The 25,613-nt window shown below is 47.2% G+C and overlaps 1 protein-coding gene across 2 annotated transcripts in view; it reads left to right on the top strand.

Annotated features, from left to right (window-relative positions):
• The first annotated feature begins 497 nt into the window (after window positions 1–497).
• ITPK1 (inositol-tetrakisphosphate 1-kinase) overlaps window positions 498–25,613 on the top strand; it is a 145,413-nt gene continuing 120,297 nt past the window's right edge. Inside the window, exons 1-2 of one of the 2 annotated variants that reach the window (XM_048070357.2) lie at window positions 498–633; window positions 934–1,109. In XM_048070357.2, the coding sequence (XP_047926314.2) occupies window positions 1,015–1,109 (95 nt within the window). In that variant the 5' untranslated portion in view covers window positions 498–633; window positions 934–1,014. Of the gene's footprint in view, window positions 649–933; window positions 1,110–25,613 lie in introns of both variants that reach the window. The other variant, XM_048070359.2, reaches the window with a different exon arrangement.

The raw sequence follows: 25,613 nt of genomic DNA, 5'->3' as shown, positions 1-25,613 counted from the left end.
GGTGATATTCGTTTCAGACGGAGGGGAGAAAGAAGGGATGGAAAATAATGCTCGGGCCGTGAGGTGCCGCAGTAACTCAGACGGAGAGGTTCTTCAGCTGGAATCAAAGGCAGAGCAGCTGCCAAGGCATTTAGGAACGCGCCCCTCAAAATAAAAGGGGGGGGGGGGGGGAGGAATGCCAGCTCGTGCTGGTGCTCAACCAGCATGAAAAAAAAGAAGTTAAAGAAGAAATTGTTGTTACTGAAAGTTCTGCGTAAACCCTTCCAGACGCTTGCCAAGTGCTGGCAGAAGGCAGGCCCTCGGCTGTGCGGCGAGAACTCACGCCTTTACTTATTTTAGTTATTTTTCCCGAGAAGGACGCGGCTCCGCCGCCACAACGCCCCCGGCAGCTGCGGGCACCTCGGCCCCGGCACCCGCACCGGGGGCTGCGGGGCGGGCCCGGCCGGGCCGCCCGGGGCGGGGCCGGGGCCGGGGCCGGGGCGGAGGGAGGGACGAGGAGGAGGAGGAGGAGGAAGTGGAGGCGGTTGCGAATAGCGGGCAAATGGGGAGCTGAGCGGCTGCAGCAGCACCGCGCAGCAGCAGCAGCAGTACCAGCAGCAGCAGCAGCGGCGGCGGAGCCGAGCCGGCAGCGGGGTCCGTGCAGGCGGGGTCCGTGCAGGGGGGCGGCCCGGGCTCGGCACGGTTCGGCTCGGGGGCAGCGGTTTCGTGCCGGCTGGGCTCCGCTTGGCTCGACTCGGCAGCGCTGGGCTGGGCTGGGCTCCGGCTGGCGGCAGGGGCACGCCGTGGCCCGGCCGGGCTCGCTGCCCGCCGTGCGGGGCAGGGCCTGCCGCGGCCGGCTCGCTGCGGCGGCGCGGTGCCGGGTCCTCCCTCGGCAGAGCCGTCTGATTGCTCTCCCTTTCTCTCTCTCTTTTATTTTTTATTTTAAATTTAAAGCCGTCGCTCCGCAGACGCCGAGTGCGAGCAGCAGCAGCAGCAGCAGCCGCCGGGGCGCCCGGGAGCAGCGCGCCCGGCACCATGCAGACCTTCCTCAAGGGGAAGCGGGTGGGCTACTGGCTGAGCGAGAAGAAGATCAGGAAGCTCAATTTCCAGGCCTTCGCCGAGCTCTGCCGGTAAGCGGGCGGCACGGCGCCGGGGCCGGGGCCTGCGCCCTCCCGGGCGGCTGCGGGGCGCGTTGGGGCCGCCCCAGAGCCCTGCCCGGCCCTCGGTCGGGGCTCGGCGGCTCCCGCAGCCCGGCCGGCCCCGGGGCGAGCCCGAGGAGCGGGGGTAACTTCCCGCCCTGCGTGTCCCGGCCCCTCGGGAGCCCGGGTTGAGCTGGGACGTGGAGGGGGCGGCTGGAGCGGGGTAGCTGTGGCTGGCGTGCTCCCCGAGGTGCGCGGCGCTTTGGGAAGCTGTAATTGGGCTTCATCGGGGGAGCTGAGAGGATCTCACACACGGTGCGTTGCACAACCAGTTTTATTATCGAAGTGTAAGCGTGAACTTCATGTGGGTCCAAGGTCTCGTGACACATGCGTTATAGCCTCTGAAGAACAGTTTTGTCTTATTTCATTCCATTACTACATTTATATCAAGGATACAAAATAAACTTCGATAATTGAAAATGTCCTAAGTCACCATCTTTATAATTTCTGCAAAGTCTGCTCAGAGTTTGCAGAATACATTTTATAAGACTTCAGGTACGCTTTATTAAGGCACGTCGTGCTAAAAACAGCAGTGCCCGCATTCTGAATTCCTGCTGGCAGCACTGGCTCTTCTCTGCAAAGACGAAGGAGGCACAAGAAGCAGGAAACTATTTTGAGAAAGTAGCAGAAGCTTTTGCATCAGCCTGTGTTCTTGGCGTTCTGTATCTGCTCAGTCAAACCTCAGCAAAACTTACCAGATTTTCTTAAAATATAGAAAGGACCGCAAGCTCTGGTTTAATGTCTTTTTAAATTTCATGTGGTTCTCCAAACAAAATACTTCCGAAAGAGCGATGCCAAGTTCTGGGCCTGCCTAAGAGATTTTTTTTGTGATGCTCGAAAATACGCTTTAACCTCTAATAAGTGTTAGAGAAATGTTGTTGTTAGGGCCTTGATGTTGGGTATAGGTTGGATTTCATAAGCAGAAACTAAGAGGAATCTTAGAAAGTACATAGCTGGTTTCTCATAGTTATTTGCTTTTCATTCCTGGCATCATATGCGGTACTTTATGTTTAGGAATCTCCAAAGATGACTTTCTGTCCTCCGCTGTTCTTGTTTCTCTTTTTGACTGTATGCCTTGCTTTACTTTCTCTACTTCAGAAATTCTTTATGCTTATGTTTCATAACATAGATACACAATTTCTTTGTGTATTGTACAAATTTATTAATAGTTTTAAGTCCTGGCAGTGCTATGAAAATTGACCCCAAAGTGTCTCTCTTGCTACGCTTTCCCAATTTTGTGATGCAAATTAGGCTACCGTACTCTGTACAAGCTAAGCTTGCTTTAAATACCATTTGCAGATGTTGGATAGATTATGTCCATTTGATCATGCTTCAATTATTTTATTTTAAAAGGCATTTAGTATTAGTCTGTTTTTAGAAGCGGAGTTAAGTGCTGGGTTTAAAGATCAATGCAGTTGCTGGAGTAAGTTGCTTGGTCGTCCATCCTGGTAACTTCCATTGATACCAGCGGGAGGCCATGTTCATTTAGGCAAAGATTTTGTGTATTTTATGAATAATATCTACTTGATTACTTGTGTATTTATATGATTTTATTGCGGCAGAAAAAGTAGTGCCAAGCTCAACATACATCTTACCAGAAATATTGTGCATAGTAGGAAATAAGGCAAGTGTACTCATTCCTGTACAGTGATTCATGCGTTAGAGTGGACTATGTGTCTGTCTGTCTACTCTATGTATTTTATGGTGACTGTTACTGGGATTTTATTTGCCTGTTGCCTAGGGATATACTTTCTGGATGACTACAAAGTTCAGTTTTGTTTGTACGAGTTTGCAGTGAAGCAGTTATATAACCCAGGAAAGTAACAGAAGACGCCTAATGAACTCCTCAAGTGTGCTGTTTTTAGACCCAGAGTATTGTTGGGATAAGAAAAGTCTTCAATTTTTTGCAGTCTGCCAGCGCAGCCAGTTCTAGCGTGAGGCACCGGTGCCATAGAGGGATTAGGGACAGACATTTCAAAACCAGCTTGAGCCATCCTCTGGGAGACGGTCTAAGTGCTGAACCGCTTTCATAGGAGTGGTTTCAGGTTTTGTCTCCAGCAGCACTCCAGAACTGAAACACTATGAAAGACGCTAGCTGAAACAAGATGTGAGTGAGCGTGAGTGCACCAGCAATGAAGGTGCTGCTCTGGGGGCACAGGCAGCCCTGTCTTCAGGTCTGTGCTCCGCAGAGACTGGGCAGGTCCCTTAATGCTGTCCTGGTGTTTGTATCCAGCTTTGATGTGCAACCTAGGCTAGGGTTTGGTAGGTTTCCCTGTTAAATTTTGGCATCTGAATCCTTCCAAGCAGTTTCGTGAAAAAAAAATTGGAAAAATTGTAGGTGCCTGCTTTCTGTTTTTTTGTTTGTTTTTAATTTTTGCTTCGTGATACAAATCTCAGGTGCGTAGGTCTGGAACAGCCTGTCCTGCCTGAACGCAGTGTCTGGGATGTTTGCCTGAGCTTTGTATTCACAAGGTAACAGGCCTTGTATTGAGGGCCTTTGAGCTCACCTGTGCTTGTGGTCCTCACTGTGGCACACTAGCGGCGTCCTGCCAGGGCTTTATTCTTCACGGAGCGTAACAGCCTTGTCTGTGCCTCCCAGACATAGCCTGAGGAGATGAAAGCAGTGGCTGTGGTGGTATCTGCCTCCACATTTATAGCCCAGGCAGTGGTTCCCAATTTGGGTTGCGTCCCAGCGCAACCCTTAATGCTTCCACAGGGAAGTGCTCAGAGAGTTGCTGACCCAGAGGACAGAGCGCTTGCCTGGGGAAGCCGGGTTTGAGCCTGCAGCTGTTACCTCCCAAGGGAGGCTGAACCTGGGTCAGGGACTGGGCTCGCTCCTGTCCTCCTGGACCTGCCACCACGCCACGGGACAGTCACCCTGCTTGCGTCTGGCCTGTGCTTCCCCCACCGGTTTTCAGTTCCGCCCAGCGACTGCTTTCTGCCCAAGCTGTCCGCACTGCGAGGCTTCTGCGTTCCTCAGCGTGCGGTGTCGGTGGGGAGGAGCGCGCCCCTCTGTCAGCCTCGCCGGTACCACGACGCTCCCCTGCGAGCTGTGGCGTGGGGCTGAGCTCCTCTGCGCCGAACAGGCCTCTTGCTGCCTCGCTCAATTTGTTAGTCAGGAGGCGATTAAAGAAGCTACTGCTGCCAAGTTGGCCTCTGCTTTTGACTGAAAGCTGCTAGGTCGCCGTGCTTTGTGTCGGGTTGGGTACCCCCTGCGTGCTGCCATATGTGCCGCACCTGCAGCTGCGCGGCCAGGCCCCCCCGGCTGCGGCGTGCGGATCCCTGGCCTCTGCGTCTCCTGCCTACTTTCCTTGGAGCCGCGGCGTTCAGCTCCACCAAGGCATGGCACGGTTTCAAAGCTTTAGGTAGCTGGCTCGTGGTAAAATGCGGAGTTATCTGTGGCCTGCTAAAAAGTCAGGCGAGGTTTCTAGGGACTCCTAAGTGAGAAGTTAGGAGCGTGTGGTGTGAAAATGTAGTTCTGATGTTGTCATGTGTCCTGCTGCTGCTGAAAGGAACAGTTCCCCCTTCTTCCAGCTGTTTGGCCTTATCCACTGTCTCAAGCTGGTTTTAGTGGTTATGCAGTTGGCAAAAACTTTCAGTCCAGTCTGTTCCCTGCTCCTCTTGTTGACATTGAAATGTTGGTCTCTGTACAGGTGCGTGAGCACTAGGGCAAGCTCAGGGAAATGGAGATGCCCCGCTCCATTACCGAGGTGACAGGACTGTGGAGTGAGCTGCAGTTTGTGGTAAAGGCTCTTGTACACCGCTTTTTTTTCTGCATAGATGTGCTGCCAGGCCTCCGTGGATGTTGTGAGTAAAGAGACTCATGCCATATGAGGAGGGGCAGCAGTATTAGTACAGAAAAATGCGCCTATCTGTTTGAAAAATGAGTTGTATACATTTGGCACCAGTTCAGATTAGCGAGGTGTGGCTGTTTACAAGGGGCTGTTGCCTCTATAAAAGCCTCCATTTCCTTGGTAGCTGTTCCATGTGTCATAAGTTAATATTGCCTCTTTGGGGCCATGAAGATGTGAGGCAGTAAAGTTATGGCTACATGAGTAAGTTATAGTGCTATAAGGTGAAGTGACATGCCCAAGAGGAGATAATTTAAAGTCACCCCATTAGGAATTATAAGACACTTCTCAGTTATCTGGGGAAAAAGCATTCACATGTGCACCTCCTAAGTTCCCATGGAAGTGTGGTAGCTTTCCTGTGTAACCGTGTAGGTACTGAGTCAGTTTAGCCTCTTTATAGCGCGTAGAAAATGAATAGCAAAGGAGTTGAAGAGTTGCCTGAAGATGTAACTTGTGTCATGATAAATCCTGCAGTTTGACAGACAGCAGAGCTGTGCTTGTTCATCTTAAAGTCCAGATTACTTATGGTCAGATTTTATTGTGCAGTGTTTTTTCACCGAAGAGTGAGGGCCTGGAAGGAACAATTTCTCAGGAAATTCTAGAAATTCTGAGAAAATCAAATTCTGATCATAAAGGAAGAAAATTTAAGTGAAGTAATAAGGAATACCTTCTGGTAAAGCCTTGTCACCTTGATCTACAGAGAGCAAGCGGAATTGTCAGCCCCCCTTGAGAAATCATCCGTGACAAACTGATTGCATTCATTGACACATGAAAGTAAGGCTTCTTGATCTGGTTTGGATTCCTAGGTGCTACCTGCTGCTGAGGGCTGTTCTGAAACTTGAGCCTGTGTTCTTGAATAACCACCTGCATCAGTTTAGTGCTTCTTGCTTTTGGTTTTATGCAAGGGGATGCACTTTGGGTGTGCAATTCCTGTTAGAGCTTTTCATCCTGAAGACCATTTGACAGTGTGACAGATCACATTTTTTTTGTTTTAATTTGTTGTTATGTTGAAGCTATTCTGATGTTGCTACTAAATCAATCTGCTGAACATAGCATCCAATTATTTTTTACCTGGCAAAATATTAGTATGTCTTATTTAAGTTTTTGTCTGACTCGATCTTGCTCTTTCTCTTTTCTTTTTTTTTCTTCAAGCTAAGTTGGTTCTTCAACCTGCTTCTTCCCATTTTGTGTCTGCGGTAAATAGTTCAGCTGTCTTTTAGCATGTATTAGAAGCTATTCTGTTTAGTAAATCAATGCCATAAAATGTATAAACACTGCTGTCAGTGCTATAAGTCTGTATGGCTCTCTTTCTTTTCTAGACTTTATACATGGTCCCTTTTGCAGCACGACCTGTGCACGAGAACCTAAATATGAGCTTTGAGATAGATTAATTTAATGCCCTCAGACCAGTATTATTCTTAAGTCTGTTTCTTTATATTGCAGGCTGTGAGGTATATTGTGTGTTTTTTCCAAGAAGAACTTGGCGGGGGAGGGGGGGAGGGAATGTTCTTTAACCCCAATTCACTGTTAATCACTAAATACAACTTTTTTAAAATTCGTGGCTTGTGCCAGTTAACTTTTACATTCTTAAAGGCCATAAAATAAAATGTATGTGCATCGATCAATAGCTCCCATTGTTGCTTGTGTTAGGCTGAAATACTGTCATAGAATGGCTTGGGTTGGAAGGGACCTTAAAGATCTAGTTCCAACCCCCAATGGATATCACGAGAAGCAACCAGGGGCAGGATGGGTGGGTATAGTTTTTTGCCTTTTTTTTTTTTTGACATCAGCTCTAACAAAACCTTCCAACTAGCTAAATGATTAAATTTATAATAAGCCAAGAAAACACGTTGAAGGTAGTAGTAAAAAACGCATGTTTCTTAGAGGAAAAGTTTGGTGTGTTTTTGGGTTCCTGTTCCTTCTTCCATTAGCCTGTAGAGGAGGAAACGTGGCATCCCAGAATAACTGGGTGTATGTGTGTTTTCTCCCTCAGAGAGCCCTGACTGACAGGCATCCCTTTCGCAAAAAGCTTTCTGTGTTATGCCTGCAGAACCGTTTCATGGGAACACGGCGCCCAGCTGCGCAGCAGCAGAGGCGGCTGTAACAATCACTGCTTTCATGGTGACTCTGTTTCATGATCTAGCAATCATTCACCTTGGATTCAGGAAGTCTGTGTCCTCCCTGCGGTACATCCCCTCACCACAGCCTGTGTGAGATGATACGCAGCAGGGAACAACAATAACCTCGGTCAGGTGGCAGAGAAAGATCTGGATTCTTCTGCAGATCACAAGCTGAATACAAATTGACAGTGTTGCCAAAAAGCAAATGTCACGATGGAGTACGTAAGCTGGAACATGGCCTGCCAGGCACATGGCGTATCCATCCTGCATGGTGCTGATAAGGCTGCTGCTTACCCTGCCTTTGGTTTGGGACCCCGTGTTTCAGGGAGAAGGCAGGTCAGCTCTAAGTGTCCACAGGAGAGCAGTGAGAAGGATTGGAGGTCTTGGAAATGCAGCGAATAGTACTGTGGTATTCAGCATAAAGAACCGGGAGGATCTTTGGACGCTTTAAAAAGCTGCTGTAGGGGAAAAAAGAGCATGGTGTATTCCCTCGTTCCATTGTGAGTCAAGCAAAAAGCAGTGAGCTTCAATTGTACCAAGAAGGAGGAATGCTAGGATTTGGAAAAAGTACCCTGATTGTCTATTTAGGCAGCAAAGTTTGTTGCTCAGAACTTCTAAGAAGGGTTTGGACAGACATGCTGGGAATGACACGAGCCCGTGGTCCTGTTTCAGGGCAGAGATGCTGACCTCTCCTCATGTCACTGCTGCGGCTTTGTCCAATCTATATTAGTGCAGAAATTGTCCAAGAAAAAGTTCTTTGTGTACCTTAAGTGGTCTGAAGAACCTTTACTACTTCAGCAGTCATGACTTGGGAAGCCCAGAGATGAGGTCTAAATGCATTCAGCTTTTAAAAGTGTATAGGCTCAACCCGAGAGGGGTTTCAGAGCTGCCTGCTGAAAGTGTTTGGTCTGCTTTAATGTACTGCGCTTGCAAAGCATTGATTGACAGTGTATCTCATGATGTTGGTCAGATTATGTGCTGTTTATCTCAAATTTGACACTTTTTGGTGAGGCGGCATTCTTGAACGTGTTCCAAGGAAACAGGGAAGCAAAGCATTGTAAAAGACTAAAATAAGCATGATAATAGATAAAATAAGCACCTGTGCTGGGTTCATCTACGCTGTAGGGCTGTGGAACAAACACTCTTCTGTATGGTTATCTTTTTCTCGTTTTTGAGTTCGGCGTTCAGTCCTTGAAACAGTGCTTTGTTTTGTACTGATGGAATTCAGCTCCCTTCAGAAGGAGTCATGCCCTTTATGTGATCGAGGAGGAAGCTGCTGCTGTTTCCCCACTGTCCAAACACTGCACAAATACTGGCTAGTATTCTGTCCCTCTGCAGGGAGAAATCACCACTGGAGGACAACCATGTACTTTACGAATGGCTTTCAAAATGATTGAGTTTCGTTGGGGGGGGGGCTTATTTCCAGGTAAAGCTGTCTTAGTTTTCATTCTCCTTCCTCCTAACTGCAGTGCTTTGAGCTTCTTGTCTGGGATGTGATCGCCACTGATGGTGGAAGGATTGCTGGCAGCAAAATGGAAGCCTGCTCACTGCTGTGGCCAGGCTGCTGCCTGTGCAGCGGGTGGCTGTGAGCATGCTGAGGTCTCGGGGGGCTCCCAGGGACCTGTTCAGTGCAGTGGAGGAATTCATATTTCTAGGCCTAACCGTGCTTTTAGGAAAGCAGCTGGCAGAGCCAGGCTGGGGACTTGGAAGCAAGTTCAGTTCACGTTGAGCTGTTTAATCCTGTCCCCTGGGATACCAGCTGGTGAAGGTTTATAAGCGCATCTCGTTTTGTCTTGTCACACACTGCTGAGTCATGCTTGCTTGGAAGAATTTGAGGTCTGTCCTTCCTCCTCAAAAAAACAGATTGACTTTTCTCTCTTCATCACACTCCTCGCAGGCTTTTCTTTCTGCCTGTCAACAAGCCGTCTTCAGCCCTTTCCCTCTGTACGCATCAGTTCTGTGTATTCGGTCTGGGTCCCCAGGCATTGCCTTGTGAAACAGGATCCTTCATGAAGGAGAAAATACTTGAGCTGTGTCTGTAGCAGAAGGCAAAGTGATAAATCTTGAGCTTTGAAGCTGGGCTGCTGCTGGCAGTGTTTCTGAAGCCCCGTGTTTGCCCTGTCAGACCATACTACAGATGTGCCTGCGCTTTGAGGGAGCTTCGTCCCCTTGCAGGATGTGAACAGGCCGAAACCCTGGTGCCTTCAGAGACCTGGCCTGGACTGCGTGTTGTGGCTGTGAGCAACAGCGTTGTTCTCTTTTGAAATCCTGTGTTTTAAAGTGCTGGCGACTTTTTTTCTACTTCCTCCCGGTGTTCGGTCGGACGGTGCTGGTGCGACGCCTCTCCTCGCAGCAGCAGGAGATAGTTCAGAGGGCTCAGTGGACGCAAGGTGTCCCGCCTGGCGTGGTGCTCGGTAATGGCTGTCACTGCCCGGCCTCGATAAAGTTATCTGCGTGCTGGGGTAACTGCTTAGCAGTTGATAGAACAAACGATGTCTGGGGTGATTAATGGCGCTGGAAGGAAATGATATCACGCAGGTCCACTTGCAACGTGCCACTCCTTCGCCATCTGCGCTGGCAGAGCGCGGCCCTCCTTGCTCCCTGCCCCTCCTAAATTGCTTCGGTGGTTACAAGAGCTGGTGTAATGACTCGGCTTATTCTCTGTCTCGTCAGCCTGGTTTCGTTACCAGGGCGGAAAGTGTCGTCACTTGTATAGCTGCGTCGTGAACACTTGCCTCTTGTAGCAATATGCTGTGCTCTGGTGAGGCTGGTAATGGCCACCTAAACCCAGCCAGGTATGCTTGTTGTACAGCTGCCTGTCAGCTCTTCGCCAGAGCCGTTCCCTACTGTTGCAGAAAGCCCACATCGGCTGAGAGGATCCAGCACCAGCGCCTGGTGGTAGAGCAGCCAGCATGGGCACTCTCCCCACTGGCCTCTGAGGGGTGGTGGGGGATCATAGGGAGCCCTGTGGTCCTAGGGGATCATAGGTCTGCTCCCGCGCGGGCTGTTGGGGCAGCCCGGCATCGAGGCCAGCTGAGGAGAGCCAGGCCGGCCGGCCAGAGCTGGAGGTGGTGTGCAGCAGGCGCTTGGAGGAGGTTCGAGGCACAGCACAAACGCCCTCACCTTCCCCCTGGCAGAGCCTCTTGCCTTCTGCCAGCCGCCGGTGGTTGGAGGCTCTGCTGGCAGCAGCTGTATCCGTGATGCTGTGTTCAAGGGCCACGGGTGGCCCTGCTCTGCATAAACCTTCAAACATGTTTTCTGAACTCGCTTTCATTTCTGATATCACAGGGCTGCAGAGAAGGTATCAGCATGTGTTGGCTACCTTCTAGTTTTGTTGTTACTAAAACATGAGCAAATACGAAGTTGCTTCTGTTTTTCTCTACTTTTTTTAACCTGTAAAGTCATAGGCATTACTTATTTTTAAGTGTATGTGTGTTTATTTTCCTAACACACCCTGACTCTTGATCAATAAAAAAATCATTTCAGTCAAAAAGATGTAAGAAGTTCAGAAGCTCTTCCCCAAAGAAGAGGGACTTCCCTGCTAAAAATACAAAAACTTGCAAAAGAGGGAGAGGAGGAACTAGCAGCTGGGTCCAGCATAGGGGCCACCTTCTGACTTCATCTAGTGCTTGCTATCTGTGACCTGCAGCTAACAGCAGAGGGTTTTGGGGAACCTAACACCCCTTTGCAGATAGAGAGAAAAGTGCCTGACCAGCTTACGTGGTCATATAGCAGAAGGGCACCCTCTGAAAGTGAAGTACAGGGTTAGTGTTGCAAAGTGACACAAGCCCTGTCTCTCTAGCCTTTATGCCACATGTAGAATTAATTTGCAAATAAAATCTGTATCTGTCTTTTGTTCGATATTGAAAGCATGTATTCTTTTCTGGTCTTCCTGTTGGTTTTCAGTTAATGCTGCCTTTCTGTAGCCTCAGGTATGTATTTTAAGAGTTGTTTCAGCTCAGCATTCTTTCACGCAGTTGTCTAAAGTAAGTTTTCTTTGCTTTAAAAACAGACTTGAATGGAGGGAAACAAAACAGAAACTAAGAAAGCCTTCTGTTCTGATGAAAGGCTGATGGCCAAATAAAAAATAGCACTTGTAGTTGCTGACCTGCACCCTGGACCTGGCAGGAGAGGGGAAGGCATGGAAGGGGAGCGGTGTTATTGCCAGCGCCCTGGGCCGGGGCAGCACGTGCTGCGCAAAGAGCACGTGGCGATCGAACAGAGCAGTGAGTGGCCTTTGTCACCTGGGAGATGTTTTCTTCCAAACTTCTGCCTCTCAACGGTGGCTTAATCTGTGGAGATAACATGTTTTATGCTGTGTCTTTAGCTCTACCGAGCTGCACTGACTGCAGGTAGGAGCTGGGCCTACTGGAGGAGAAGAGGCTTGCTTGCAGGTTTGGCTTTAGGGCTTGTCATTTTGGGGTTACGTTTCCTTCTGTCCCAAGGAAGAGATCAAAGTTTATGTTGGAGTCAATTTTGAAGAGGGTAGGTTTTCTTGGTGTTTTTCTTGTCCTTTATAGAACCAAAATTTTAGCGTGCTTTGAGGGATAGAAGTACAGGCTTGTTGCTAGACAGGGTGTGGAAGCCCCATTTGCTTTTTCTTTCTTTTTCTGATGCTATTTTAGGCTCTCAGCTCTCACCATCTAAGAGAACTTGTGCTTTGAATTTTGTTTTAGTCACAAATGAGTAGAGTGAAAATCTTTGGTCGTAGACTTTATTACCAAGTTTAAATTGCTTTTGCATGGGACTAACTTTGTTTCAAGAACTGTCTAGCTAGTTCACCTTCTGATTCCTTCCCTAATGCCCCGTGATCATAGCTTTGTTCTTTGGGTATGCTGTAAGGCATTGATCTTCTGATCTTCATCACTTTGTTGCTTGCTAGTGAAGGATTGCCTGTTTGCAAGGATCAATTCACCGCAAGGTAGAATATTCTTGAGGATTAGGACTCTTTTTTTTTTTTCATTAACACTCAATCTTACTATTGTCTGGCCTAAATGTAATTTTAAGGCAAAGATAGACAAAAGAATCTTTAAGTAGAAGCCAGGTTCTTTCCATTTCTGAGTATTTTAACCAGACCAAATGGATCTCTAATGTACAAGCTCAGACCTTCCTGAGAAGGCTCTGGAGAGTGGAGAAGGCTTGACGTGACTGATGCTTGTCAGCTGCTGTCTTTTAATTGTAAAAGTTCCTCAGACACTGGTGGGGTGGATGCAAGTGCTCCTGTGAGCCGAGTTGGAGTCTGCCTTTCGGTGATGCTGGATGGAGACAGAAGTGATTGAATGTGAGAGACTTAGGGTGTTTTGTCTCTTCTCCCTGACTAAAATAACTGTGGGTGCATTGTACAGACCTGTGGGTGCAGCAGGCTGTCGCTTCCACGGGGACCGCGCAGACCACCAGCTCTTCTAGTGAAACCTTTTTTTCTCATTTTTGTGCTGTTGTGTGACTGTGTCAAAGAGTTTCCTGATCAGCATAGTACAGCATCTTAGCTCACAATAGCTATTGTTTTGAGAGGGTTGGCACAATGTATTTGTGCTGTGATTTGATCTGTCCTTTGTCTCGAGTAATCTGTTAAAATGTAATTCTTAATCCTACTCCTTTTTGGCAGGTTTTCCCCCGCTGTTGTTACAGAGATAATAAAACAGTGTAGCTCTGGTTGCAAGAGATCACTGAAGAAAAACAGTGTTCTGGGATGTTTCTTCTGTGTTTTTGGCTATAAAACAGAGAAGCTGTGGCCACATTGGAGGCAGGAGGCAGGGTAGGTTGGGCTGTCAGTCTGACTTGCTGTGGCTGTTCTTTCTTACGTTAACAGGGAGCTTCCCTGATTCTCCCTCGTTCCTAGAGTTTCTGTGAAAAAGGTCGTAGAACCAGACGACACAGCTTTCTTCTAGCAAAAAATTGTTTCTGAAACCACAAATCACATGTAGAACACTTACTCTACCTAACATGTATTTTTAAAATGATTTCCCTTTCTTTGTCTGTCAGCTTTGGTACCAGTGGACTGTGGAAAAGCGTACTTCCTCCCTGCCCCCTACCCCAAATTACACTAACTGCAATTAGCAGACCTTAATTAAAATGCCTGGTTCCTAGCTCAGCAAAGAATTTGGAAACAAAGTTAGTTATTCTCAGGCAGCTCTACCACAGATTTCTTCTCGGGCAAAGCTGTTTCCTGATGTGTAAGATCAACATCTCTATACCTGTTGTTCTGTAGTTCAGTTGGACAGCAGTCAAATTCTTGGTCCTAGAGCTTATTCCTAAAACAGGAATCCTCGCACGTGAATTAGGCCAATGCGCTCAAAAGCTGCTGCTTGTGGAGGTGCTGAGTTCCCCTGATCCCACTGAGAGCTGAGGACGCTGCAGACCTGGGCCTGATCCAGCTCCCTCTGAGGCTGTTGGAAATCTAGTTGAATTCCTTGGGAACTAGGTAGACCTCGTTCTTTTTTATTTTTATAATGGAAAATTGGAGAGTCAGGGACTGAAATTGAATTTGTTCATAGTGGCATGAATTCAGTGGTACACCTGTGGGCAACAACACGTGGACCTCTGCTGCTGGTGTGCTCTTCCTTTGTTGCACCAGACATAACGACAGCGGGCACTCAAAGGGTGTAATGAATGGCTGGGTAACAACGATTGATGGCCAAGAATCAAAAGTGTGGTAGGTAGTAATTAAAACATGCTACAATGATGCCATTGAATGCCTGCTCGACTCAGGGAAGTATCTGGTAGGGTGATTTGAGATGTCTTTGTAGCACCAAGTACAGTATCTGAGTTTCCTGTTCCTTGTTAGTGCTGCTGCCGCCTTGCCTTGTGTTAACTGCTGTGTGGGTGTGAAAACTCCCAGTAAGAATAGATTTTTAGCACACTTGCTGCTGCTGGTAGTAGAAGTTGAAATACAAAATGTTTATTTGTGGAAAATGCATGAAGTCCATGTAAAATCTCCCTGTCCCATCTCGTCCCCCTTAAATCAAAGTAGATCCCCAGTTTTGGGGGGCTGATCCAGGCAAGGTGGAGCAGACTGGCAGTGCTGCTAAGTGAAGGAAGGCTTGTGCTGCAGAGTGGTTTTGGTAAATATTGTTCTGTCTTTAAAGCAGTAATGTCTGTATTGGGGTGTTTTCAGCAGCCAGTTTGGCTTCAAGGAGATAATTATCGGAGCCTTCTTTAACAACAGGAATGAGGGCTTCCTTTGGTAAGGCTCGATCTCCTTTTGATGCAATAAAAACTATTAAATAGTTAACTTCCCCCCCCCATTTTCTATACATCTTTGTCTGAATGTGAAAACTCTTTCCCTGGCTTTTTTCCTCCCCTCTAACAACGTCAGGAAATTAAATTGTTTATTCAAAACGTCTGATGTCGGTTTTGGACGCCCACATTGGCTCGGGAACTCGGAGACATTCCTGCGAGGCAAATCCCCAAAACCTGCGAGGTGGCTCTTTTTCAGCTCTGCTATAAATGTGTGGTTTGACTGTCAAGGTATTTTTAAACACGCTGCCCAGACAGCTTTGAAATATGAATAAAGCCCTAAGTATACATAGATGAGCTGCAAACAATTGAAATGTGTTTAAATACTTGATCTCTTCCACGTATTCATCGGTACCTACAATTGGGATGTGGGGGGCGTTAAGGAAGTTTTTGAATTGAGGAATGTTCTCTGATCCGAGGGAGAATAGAGAAAAGCCTCTTGAATTGAGCATTGGGCTGGCAATCACAATAGGGTTTTGGCTCTGTCGTAGGCTTTATTGTAACATAAGCAAGTCAGTGAATTTCCCAATATCTTACTTCTTCCACCTGTCAAATGCGGGAGTAATGAAAACACATCACAGTGGTGTTGTATGGCTGAGCTGGTAGCTAATTGTTAAAGGATTATTGGATCTCAAAGGAGACACAAAGCATTGCTTACTTTATCTTGATATTTATCAGCAGCTCTTCATTCACGTCTGTCTGCTTCAAGGTATGGTTCAAAATTAAAAATCCAAGGCATTGAAATTTGGCATTTCCTCATGGGTGGTTTAATGGTGGGCTTGGCAGTGGTAGGTTGAAGGCTGGGCTAGGTGACCTTAGAGGTCTTTTCCAACCAGAATAATTCTCTGAAGTAACCTTCAACGCAGTTGTTGGGGACTGCAACATGTTTTTAAAAGTTTTAGCCCCCTTGATTGTCTCAGACCTATTTGACTGGTAAACGTTCTCAGTTCATCGTATACAGATTAAGTGATCGCTCGGCTTTTGCCAAGCTAAGATTTCATCTTCTTGCATTGACTTTCTTAACCCAGTCACTTCAATGCTGACAGTGGAGCTTTGCTTCAAAAAGCAAAGAGGGAAGGAGCCAGGGGGCTGTGTAGCAATCCCCTCCACCACAGACAGTGCAGAGGGTTGTTTCCTTGATCACATTTTTCTCTGCTTCTTCTGGGGGTACCTGAGTTCAGAGAAGGCGCCCTAGCCCTGCAGACACAGCCTGTGGCTGCTCTTCTCCAACTAGGCACAGAACCTGACAAAACACAGGAAACGTGGAAACTCTGAAAGCTGCAAAGAAATGTGAGCCCGACCCTAAACCTGCTAAGGCTAATGGGAGTTATTTTTCATGATAAAACAGTTTACCAAACACAGAAACTTTGGGGAAAAAAACCTTTCATAAAACATGGTTTTTTAATAGCACCTTATCTAAAGAGGTGCTGTGTAACTTACTCATTTAGCTGTGACTTAAAAAAGAATAAATTGCTTTTCAGAAGTGATTCATTTTCCTTCACATCTTCAGAGCTGTTTACTGTGACTGGCTCTTCAGGAAGTCTTTACTCCTTTGTGTTTATTATACACAATTTTACTTGTAATAAACCTCTGAAAGACTTGACTGATTGGTGGCTGAGGCTCGTATCAGACGTGGGTAGCAGCCTGGCTTTGTCACGCTTATTTAAAAATGAAAAGATCAGGTACTCGGCAGCCTTTTTTTCTAAAGGAAGCTGCTGTTCACCATCATACCAAGAAACTATTTTTTCCCCTCTAAATGAGGCCAAGAATCTCCTAGGAGATTTTAAGACTGCATATTTTCTGAGAAGTAGGATTATTTGGCGCATCTTCTAAAGCGATGCTTGAGCAACGTGGTGTGAGCAGTGCTTGGGGCTTCCTGCAGGTGAGGCTGGCACAGGCACGAACCCGCGCTGGGCGGACAGTGGAGGAATCTCATCTAAAATCCCAAGTGAAAACGAGAGAGGCTGTGAATTTGCTTAGGTGAAGCTTAGTGTTTTAAAGGGAGGTCTGCTTACGTGGATTGTCTCATCTGCAGGACTGAAAATGGTCTGTCGCAGAACACGGTGCGTTCAGGTGACCTCCCTGTGTTACCGAAAGTTTAAAGAAGTGGCCTCAGTCATAGGAGAGAAGAGTCCCAGAGAGACTGAAGGCTTTTTAGGACTGCTGCAAGGCCCTGTACCTCCTCCCCATGTTGCTTTTCAAATGGGCTAGGAGTGACAGTGTCCCGCGGTTTCCCTCAGGAGTAAATGTTCTTGACTTGGTAGACGTTGCCTTTGTCCTTTCTGTCTCCTCTCTCCGAGGTATGTTTGTTTTGTTCTGTGTGTGTGCACGCAATGGGAACAGAATTTAATGTGGTCTTTTCCTTTTGGCTATCAGCTGTAGCATGGAGAAAAGTCTTGCAAGGGGGGATTCAGAGCAGCAGTTCCAGGCACTGAGAGGAAAGTGAATGAGGTGCCACCTCCAGGGCTTTCCAGAAAGAAGAGAGGTAGAACAGGACAAACCTGGTCCGAGATCTTGACAGCCAGATGATGTGTGGTGTCGGGTTGGGTGTTGAAGGGAAGAACTTGAGAGCAAGGGAAGGATCAGGGCTGGATTGCTTGGAGGAGAGGGGGAAATACTTGAGCAGACTGTGAACGTCTGCTGAGGAGGCTGTTGGAGTAGCTCCCGTTCTGAATGGGCTGCTCAGTGGTGGTACTGGTCCAGGGTGGCTAAGCCAACTGTCCTCTTGAGCATGAGCACAGAAGCTAAGGTGCCAATTTATGGCTCAGGATGTCCCAAATAATCACTGGTACCTAAAAGCTCTGGTAGCCTTGTCTATGAAGAACACAGTGGTCCCGAGCAGCTGCTTCTCCCCTTCCTCGCAGACTGCCCTGCCATGGAGGACACAAAGGGCAGGACCACAGCTGCGGCCTTGTCCTGTACCACTGGAGTGAGGGGTGGCCAGGATGGCAGCGGGACCCTCCTGGACAAGGACTGGGAAGACTGAGGACTTTGGGTCCCAGAATGAGCTGATGGCTCGGTCAGGGCTTCTAATAACAGCAGGCAAAGGCAGGGGGTGCTGATGGATGGAAGAGGAGAAGCTCCTTCCACACAAGAGGAGTGTAGGCGGAGGGGGCTGTTCTGGTGAGATGCAGAAGGGGGCAGGACAAGTGGTGAGCCTGAGCCTGTGGGATGCAGCCGGGGAAGCCTCTGCTCTGAGGAGTGTTTGAGAGAAAGTCCTAGGAGAGCCCAGGTCAGAGGGGCCTCAGAGAGAGAAGCGACGTGGGTAGGAGGGTAAAGAGCATCTGCTGAAAGGCGGAGGGCAGGCTGAGAGGCAGCGGTTGTAGCCCTGCTCCTGGCCCTGGGGTCTGTCCTGGCTGAAGCGTTGGTGGAAAACTCGGTACGTCCTTCTTAGAGGTTGTCAGTTTTGAAACCCATTTCATATGCAACTTTAGTGTTTAAAAAAAGGGTTTTAACTTTTAAAAGGTTCTTTAAAAACACCTTCATATCCAGGTTTATGGTATAAATACAGACTTCTTTAAAGGAAGGTTTCCAGCGGGACAGTGACTGTTTGGGAGTAGTGCTCTCTAGCTTCAGTTATTTGACAGAGTCAGTTCTTGGAGGATCTGTTAAGCTACTTATTAAAAAACATCTTAGAAGATTTCTATGTGACATAATTACTGAGAAGTAGATGTTATCTGTTGCATGTTTGTGTAAAACATTATGTGGCAAGTGGAGGAGTTGATAGCTATAATACCACCGCTAACGTGACCCTAAGGTGTGCGTGTGGGAGGAGCGCTTTCCCAGTAGGCTTGCTTCCAGACAGGTCCGGTTAATCTCTCTGCACTGGTATCCAGTGATTTACAGTGATTTTGCTTTAGTGTCATGGAATCAACAACGGAGGAAGACTGCTGTTATCCCAACTAAAGCCGCATGGCCTGTAATGCCTTGAAAGGCGGTTTTGATAAGGCCCTGTTGTGAGAGGTGCAAAAATCAGAGGACTGAGCATTTAGCTGTGCCTCGTGGAAGTGGTTTGAGTGAAAGTTGTTTGCTTCCACGGGGTCCTTAGCAGGTTTCTATCCCAGATGTGTTGATCCTAAAGCTGCCTGGTGCAGCAGCAGACCTTGGCCTTACGTCTCTGTGGGCAGCACCTTAAGGAAGAGCTCACAGCTCCTCTGCAAAACCCAGAGGAAAGGTGAGAAACAGCAGTGCTGCGTGAAGTGTCTGCAATGGCAAGCATCATTCACTGCTTCTGTTGCCCATGCAGTCCTAGCACGTTCATCATCAGCGGAGGTGCCTGATACTTGGCAGCAGAAGCCTGCCGTACCTACTGACACTGCTACAGACGTGCAAGAGCCTTGGTGCCACTAAGTTACAGCGCAAGAAATGTGTTGCTGTAGGGGGATAAAGACATTAGACAATGGATTTTGAGACATCCTGGTATCAGGGCAGTGGAAAAAAGTGGGAAGAAATTTGATCTTTATTGTATTCTCCGTGTAGTTCTCCCTCTCTGGTGGAGGGCAGAGCTTAATGGCAAGTTCAGCGGGCAGGTTGTCCTTAGGAGCATCTGCAATTAGTTTGTTGTTGGGGTAGGATGCAAGACTCTGTGGCTTAAGGACTTAGTTACAGTGAAATATTTTACAGACAAATGCTTGAAAGAAAGAAATCTTTCTGCTTTTAACAATATTAAAACTTTGTTTTGTTTTTTGACGTAAGGGCTTGTTCATTCTTTCTCAGTTCATAGCCTTAAATGGCCAAAAATGCAGTTTTAGATTTTTCTTTCATTTCCTAATTGTTTGTCTGTAGACTCTTTTTTTCTTTGAGAGACGTGAGTAGAGAAGTTATTCTTCACCGGAAAAAGCCTTCCTGAAAAATTCTAGTCACGACCTTGCTAGCATTTTTTGAAGAACACCACAGCGTGAAAACAGTGGAAGAAAATCCTAAAGAAATGGTCCGTGTTACCTTTCCAGCATTGCTCCTGACTGAACACCCACAAGTAAGAAGGGGATATAAACAAAGCTGTACTGTGTCTCTGCAGGCAGGGTCTGTGGTTTGAAAGTGCTCTGGGGCACATAGCTGCTGTTGTGAACTCCACCTTGCGATTGGTAACCTGGGCGGTAGGCGTTATGCCTGACCAAAATGCTGGCCGGTGCTTTTGAACTTGGCTTCAGGCTTTCAGCACACGAGCAAAGATTTTGTCGGGTCCATGCCAGGCTTCCAGAGGGGGTTCTGCTGCAAAATTGAGGCTCACCCTTGGCGCTGTCAGGCTGACACTGCCGGTGAGCCGTGCCCTGGGGGCTGTGGGATGCTCTGGTGCTCCCCTTGGGGCAAGGGTCCACACCTGGAGGAGCGTGGAGGCCAGCGGGGAGGAAGACTTCCCTTACACATGGTGGATGGTGATGCTAGAATTCAGTGGGGAAGAAAATGTAGGTGGTCAAAATATTCTTGGGGGGGAAAAAAAAGCACACCATACTATATTACTGGTAAATTTTTGAACTCTTATCTAGAAACTAATTAGAGAAAATAATTTGGGGTGCAGTCCAAATAAGATAACGCCTGTTTATGGCCTCTTTGAGAGAGTGCAACTTTCCCAAGGTTTTGATTATCTTCTTATAACAGCTGCGACTTTTTTCCATATCTGAGGGTTGGGAAGGTTTAGAAGAGGAACGTTTTTGTTAGAATGGGATAGTTTCTGCCCTTCAGGTGACGCCTGTGCATTTTGCAGCTTACTGTGGTATCTCAGCCGCGTGCTGACCAAGCAGGAAACCCTGCAGGTCCAAGTGCAGGGCAGATAACATCTGCCCAGCGCCCGGGTGCAGTCAGCAGGGTGTGCGGCTGCGTGCAAGGTCCTTACATCACGCTGGGTGTGGAGCAGCTTCGTTCTTCATGAAGCACGGCTGGCTGCAGGGATCTGATGTGTGAAGAGCTGTGAAAATGTTCTGCCTGGGAAAGCGGCTTCTTGCAGTAAGAAATCCTGCTGCTGCAGGTAGATGTATGTGCTGGTGGGCTGTAAAAGCAGATGTTCAAGCAAGAATTTTCTGTTGCCTTCACGAACAAGAATTCCTGCAAACCTTCTGAGCAAATGGTGTATTTATGTACTAAGAGATTGAGAGGTACATGTGTGTATTTTTCTGTATAGAAAATCCTAATCTTATGTGGTTCAGTCATTCTCATTGACTGTTACTTGCTATCTTGTCTAAGCGACAGCAAATGGAATAAATGAAAATCGCTTTCCTCAGTGGTTGTTGTTTTTTGAGGACCAGCCTAAGACATCCAGAGTTTTCAACAGCAGTTGAAGATAATTATGTAATGTGGACTTTTCCCCCTATGTATAATTCTTCAAGTCCTTGTACGTATTTTGGAATTGCAGCAATTTGAAAGCTGTGACATTTCTACAAGTCCCTCTCTTCTATGCTGATTGTGTCTCCAGTTAACCCGTGCAATAATTCTGGCAATATCTGAGCTGGATCCAGTGTATGACACCCTGGTCAAATGTCCAAGCCCAAAAAAGAGAACATGGGCAGTTAACCACATGCACCCGATGATGAAACCAACCTGCAACAGCGGAGGAATCATCGCTTTCTCCTTGCCCTGTGCTGTGCGGTCACCTATAGGCTTGAAATCCCAGTGTGTGGTACAGCATCATCTCCGGAGTCCCTTATCTCGTGTCTGCAAACAAAAGAAGTGAGCAACAGAAAATGAGTACGCTTGTCCAAGGGAAATTCGTTCTGTGATCCTGTTTAATCAAACATGTAATCAACACTTAATCAAACATTTAATCAGCGACTAGCATTTTTCCTTCTAATTAGTTGCTGCCAATTATTGGGATTGAAGAGTGAGTTTCGGGGCGGAGCTGGACAAAAATAACCAGAGGAAAGCAGCTAGCTCTCACTGCGCCTTTGTGTCTGCCTCTGCAGCTCCTACTGAAAGGCTGCATCAGCTGACGGTGTCTGCCTCCTTAGCAATGGTAAGGACAGCGGTAATTTGGTAGGCTAGAATAGAAACGGAGTTTTTAAAAAAATGTTATTTATTTTTTGGCTTGAAGAGGGATTCAGATTATCTTGAACTCATCGGCATGCTGATGGCACTGGTGTTGCAATGGGGAGAGGCAGGTACCAGGGAACCCAGGGAGCTCCATAAAGGGAGATGTGTGAAAGATGCAGCTGAACTGCTGGCCTCGGGCTCTTTCTCTGAGAGGGAGAACGAGAGTATGAGTAACAGCGCTCCTGCATGGTTCTGCTTGTCGAGGCAGCTTCTAGAAAATCTGGAGAGGCCCAAGACACTACCTCGTTCCTGGCTATGCAGTGCGACAGAGCTCCCAGCAGAGCCAAATCTGGGCAGTAATGAAGTCTGGCTAGAAAGGGTGGTGGTGTTCTGGGGTTGTGCAGCACCTCCTGCGTGCCCTGGGCCAAATCTGGGAAAGCTGCAGTCTTAGAACACCTCAGCTCGGTCACTGGGGGAAATGATGGGTGTGACAGCTGCTGTCTAGGATAGGTTACGAAAAAGCAAGGGCAGGATTAATTAGGGCACTGTGCGTGTGTGTCTGCCTGAGAGAGATTAGCAGCAAGAAGTGCTGTAGAAGATCAGAGGTGTGGGGGACAGCGTGGCACGGGCTGGGCGTCTGAGCCCAAGGAAGGGCACTGAAAGTTAGGCAAAGTGGTGCTGGCAGAAGGTTGAAGCTGACTGGGAAAAAACCGCTTGGTTCGACAAGATGGGCTGCTCTACACTTCCTGTAAGCCATCAGGATTTGTGCTGAAGAACTCTGGCTCTGTCATTCATTTTTGCATTACGAAGGGTGTGCATTTTGAGTAATGGCTTGGATCAAAACCAGGTAGTAGCTGTCCTCTGTGACTTACAAAGTGGGCGCAGCAGGCATGAACCTACAGATAACATCTAGGGCAAGGAATTTTCTCCAGCCAGGGTGGAGATTTCTTGGAGATGCTGTTTTGCCCTTTACGGGTACAGAAACTATCCTGAGTGATGGAGACTTTCTGTTTTGCTGCCTCATCTCTGCTCCAGCTTCAAGTTTGTTCTCTCTGACTTTGGCTGATCCTACATCCCTCACTGCCAAAATCTTTTGGTGTATTCCTGTGAATCTTCTTGACCTACGTTGACTTGATATTATAAGGCTGGCAGCAGTATGTTGTTCGTACGCTGCATTTCCAGCTCCTCAAACTGCAGCCCTGTCTAGTGAGACTAGCAAAAAACCCTATTCTCTTATCTGAACCTTTTGGTAAGGCTTTTCTTTTTCCTCCCTCTAATGGTCACATCAGCTATTAGTATTATTCTGCATGCCACATAATAAAAATAATTCCTTAACTTGTTGTCTCCCAGTTTAGATCCTTTCTCAATGCTAAGTTCATGTAGCTTGTGTTTTATTTGATTTCCAGGATCGTGTGTAATTTGTGTAGATCACCAAGATGATTCACTGTGGCTCTGTCAAATGCTCTATCCTGTTTCTTCTCGGGGAAGTTGGCCGCATGTCAATAAGCAGGATGTTTTGAAACAGTACGGTCATGGCTTGTTGGAAGCCAAGCTTTCATTTTATTGCAAGCCTCTCTAATGAAGCTTCCAAATAAAGTAAAATCATTTTTTGATCTATGTTGATGTAAACTCAAGCAGAGGAGTAGGTTGCGGGGAGGGAGTTTCCCGTTATTGGTACTGTCGTCTGAATCTGTTCAAACGGAGAGAAGCAATCCAGTTCACTTTTAATTTGTACAACGAATTTTCTGCTGGACACCTTTTTCTCCCCAAATAGGAGACAAGGCAGCAGAGGGGCACTTCTCACATGCAGTTGCTTTTCTGTCTGCTGTTGACATGGTTCATGCAGTGTTGGGGGGGATAGGACAGGGTGGGATGATGAATAGCAAAATAAGTGTGAAACCCAGTTTCAGATGAAACTGGGCTGATGGAAATGCTTTTTAGCCAGCCATTAATTTTGGCCTAAAGAAACAGTCCTCTTTAAAATAGTAGCTGCATTCAGAAAGGCCCCAAACTAAAGGCTGAAGCATGAAATGCTTCTCAAAGGGAGCAAACAAAACAGGAACTGGCTGGATGAGTTATGTGAGCCTGAACTGGTGCAGAGTTTGGGGAGGAAAGATTTCTAGGAACCTCTCCTGCATTAATTGTTTCCTGCAAACCCTTTCCATGGATGTCCTTTTAACCTGATGAAACACCAGACTGGTAGCTCTGGGGCTGCGTGTAGCTGGCCACAGTGAGCTGTCCGCACGGACTCTTGTTGTTGGTTACGTCTGAGTAAATTACTTACTCTGGTTCCATACATGAAGAGGAAAATTTGTTCTTGTGTATGCAAACAGTGGTCACTTGGTGAGTGCTGGAGACAAGAAATCACAAATGCTCTCAGAGCTAACGACGCTTGAGGGAGACTTGGTGTCTGACTTGCTCTGTGCTGAAACGTTAGGGCCGTCCTTTATGGAAAAAAAAAAAAAAGGAAAGAAGTTGCAATCAGGTTTCTGTAGTGAGCAGACATGTTAACTGTCTTGTGTTAACTTTCTCTTGTTAGTGTAACGAAGCTTTGCATGCAGGAAAAAGCCCCAGACACCTATATATCTTACTTGAAGCCTGGCTGGAAATGAATAAACTCCTTTTTGCATGGCAAGGTGCTGAGCTTAAAGAAGTCTCTGATTTCTGCCAAAAAATGCCCAGTCTCTTCCAGAGATCCAAGAAGTGAGGAAAAAAAGTGTATTACACATTTCTCATGGATGTCTCAGTGGGTGTCTGGCCTATGTAAAACTTGTAAAAGGTTTATTCAAGGCTGTTTGCCAGCGGCTTGCGAAGCTGCAGTGGAAGTTGAGCATTTGGTTTCAGGGGTGGTGGAACAAAAGCCACTTCTAAATGAAAGCTTGGTGGGTGCTTTACAGATGCACTGCCCGGAGGGATTCTGGTCTAGGTAGGACAAAACATGGATAACAGTAAATGAGTGCTCCTAATACAGTTTGCTTTCCTGGGTGCTTTTGTCAGGTAGCCGTGGGCAGGCTCCAGCAAGAAGATTGTTAAAGGTGACTGCGGCAGGTGCCTAGAGCTGAGAAAAGCCCCGGAAGGGTCAGGTTCTCAGGGCAATTGTCAAAAACTTTCAGAAAGTCTGCTTACTGTAGGCTGAGACAGATGGGGCAATCAAAATCGTTGTGTGACCTTGAGAGACCAGCCCAGTTCACCTTTTCTCTGTCTTTCTCTTCTGTTCTCTTTCCCCTTCCAAAAAAAGACAGCTGCCGTCCGCAGAGCTATGCCCATTTTAGGTTAGCTTACCAGATGTGTTGCATTTCTTCAGTGTGAATTCCCTGTTCAAATAGAACAGGGAGGCATTGGGAAGGTTTATATGTAGGGCATGATGTCAATATTTAATCTGAAACGCTCTCTCTCTCTCGATATAGTGAGATATACGGGTAGTTAGGTTTACAGGTAAATGCAGAGACATATGCTCTTAAGTTTAAAATCACTAATGAAACAACTTTCTGGGTGTCTTAATACATGTCATGCTTCTGTATTGTCCACACGAAAGGAGAAATGCGTGCTGTCTCTGTAAACCTCCTCTCACCTTATAGGAGCCCCAGAAGCCCTGAGTGTATTTGTTAACCGAGACACGAGAGGCAGCTGTTTTAATAAGGAGACATTGGCGGTTGTTACAGTTCTGAGAGAAAGCTGCTCATAAAATATGCATGCAGGTTTTACAAGCCGTGGTGTACACGAGTTAAAAATTAAAAACTATATTGGAAAGTAAGTAATTTTATGTTGGGCCATAATGAATGGAGAGGCAGGAGCCTAAAGGAAGCTCCAGAATAAATGAAGGCTTGCTTGCATCCGCCTTAAATCTTTTATTTCTGAGAGCTGCTCTCTGTCTAGATAGAAATCTGTATGAGCACCATGATTTTGCTGCCCTTCCAGAAGAAGGGCTTTCACAAATGTGGGGTGGAGCTTTTTCCCCCCTCACTTTGACAGCCTTACCTGTGCTGGAACAAAAACGCGTGTTCTTCTCTGCCCTTCTCATCCTGTTTTCCTTTGCCAGTCGGAATGGACCTACACCTGAGTCTAGCTTTTTTCTGTAGTACAAGAAGATCCCCGTGAGGCAGCTCTTAACTGGCCAGCTCAGGAGACTTTGGCAGTGAGAGAAGCAGCGCGGGCTGCAGAAGGCAGAAGCTGACCGCGTCCTCAGGCGAGAGCTGCAGTGTGCGCTGAGCTGCCTCGTAGCGCCTCAGCTGTGGCGTTTAAAGGTGGGCGAGGCTCTGGTTGCT

Source organism: Anser cygnoides, chromosome 5 (genome assembly GCF_040182565.1).
Source record: "Anser cygnoides isolate HZ-2024a breed goose chromosome 5, Taihu_goose_T2T_genome, whole genome shotgun sequence".
Taxonomy (NCBI): Eukaryota; Metazoa; Chordata; class Aves; order Anseriformes; family Anatidae; genus Anser; species Anser cygnoides.
The sequence above is the reverse complement of the archived record's forward strand: the minus strand, read 5'-3'. Positions and strand labels throughout refer to the sequence as shown.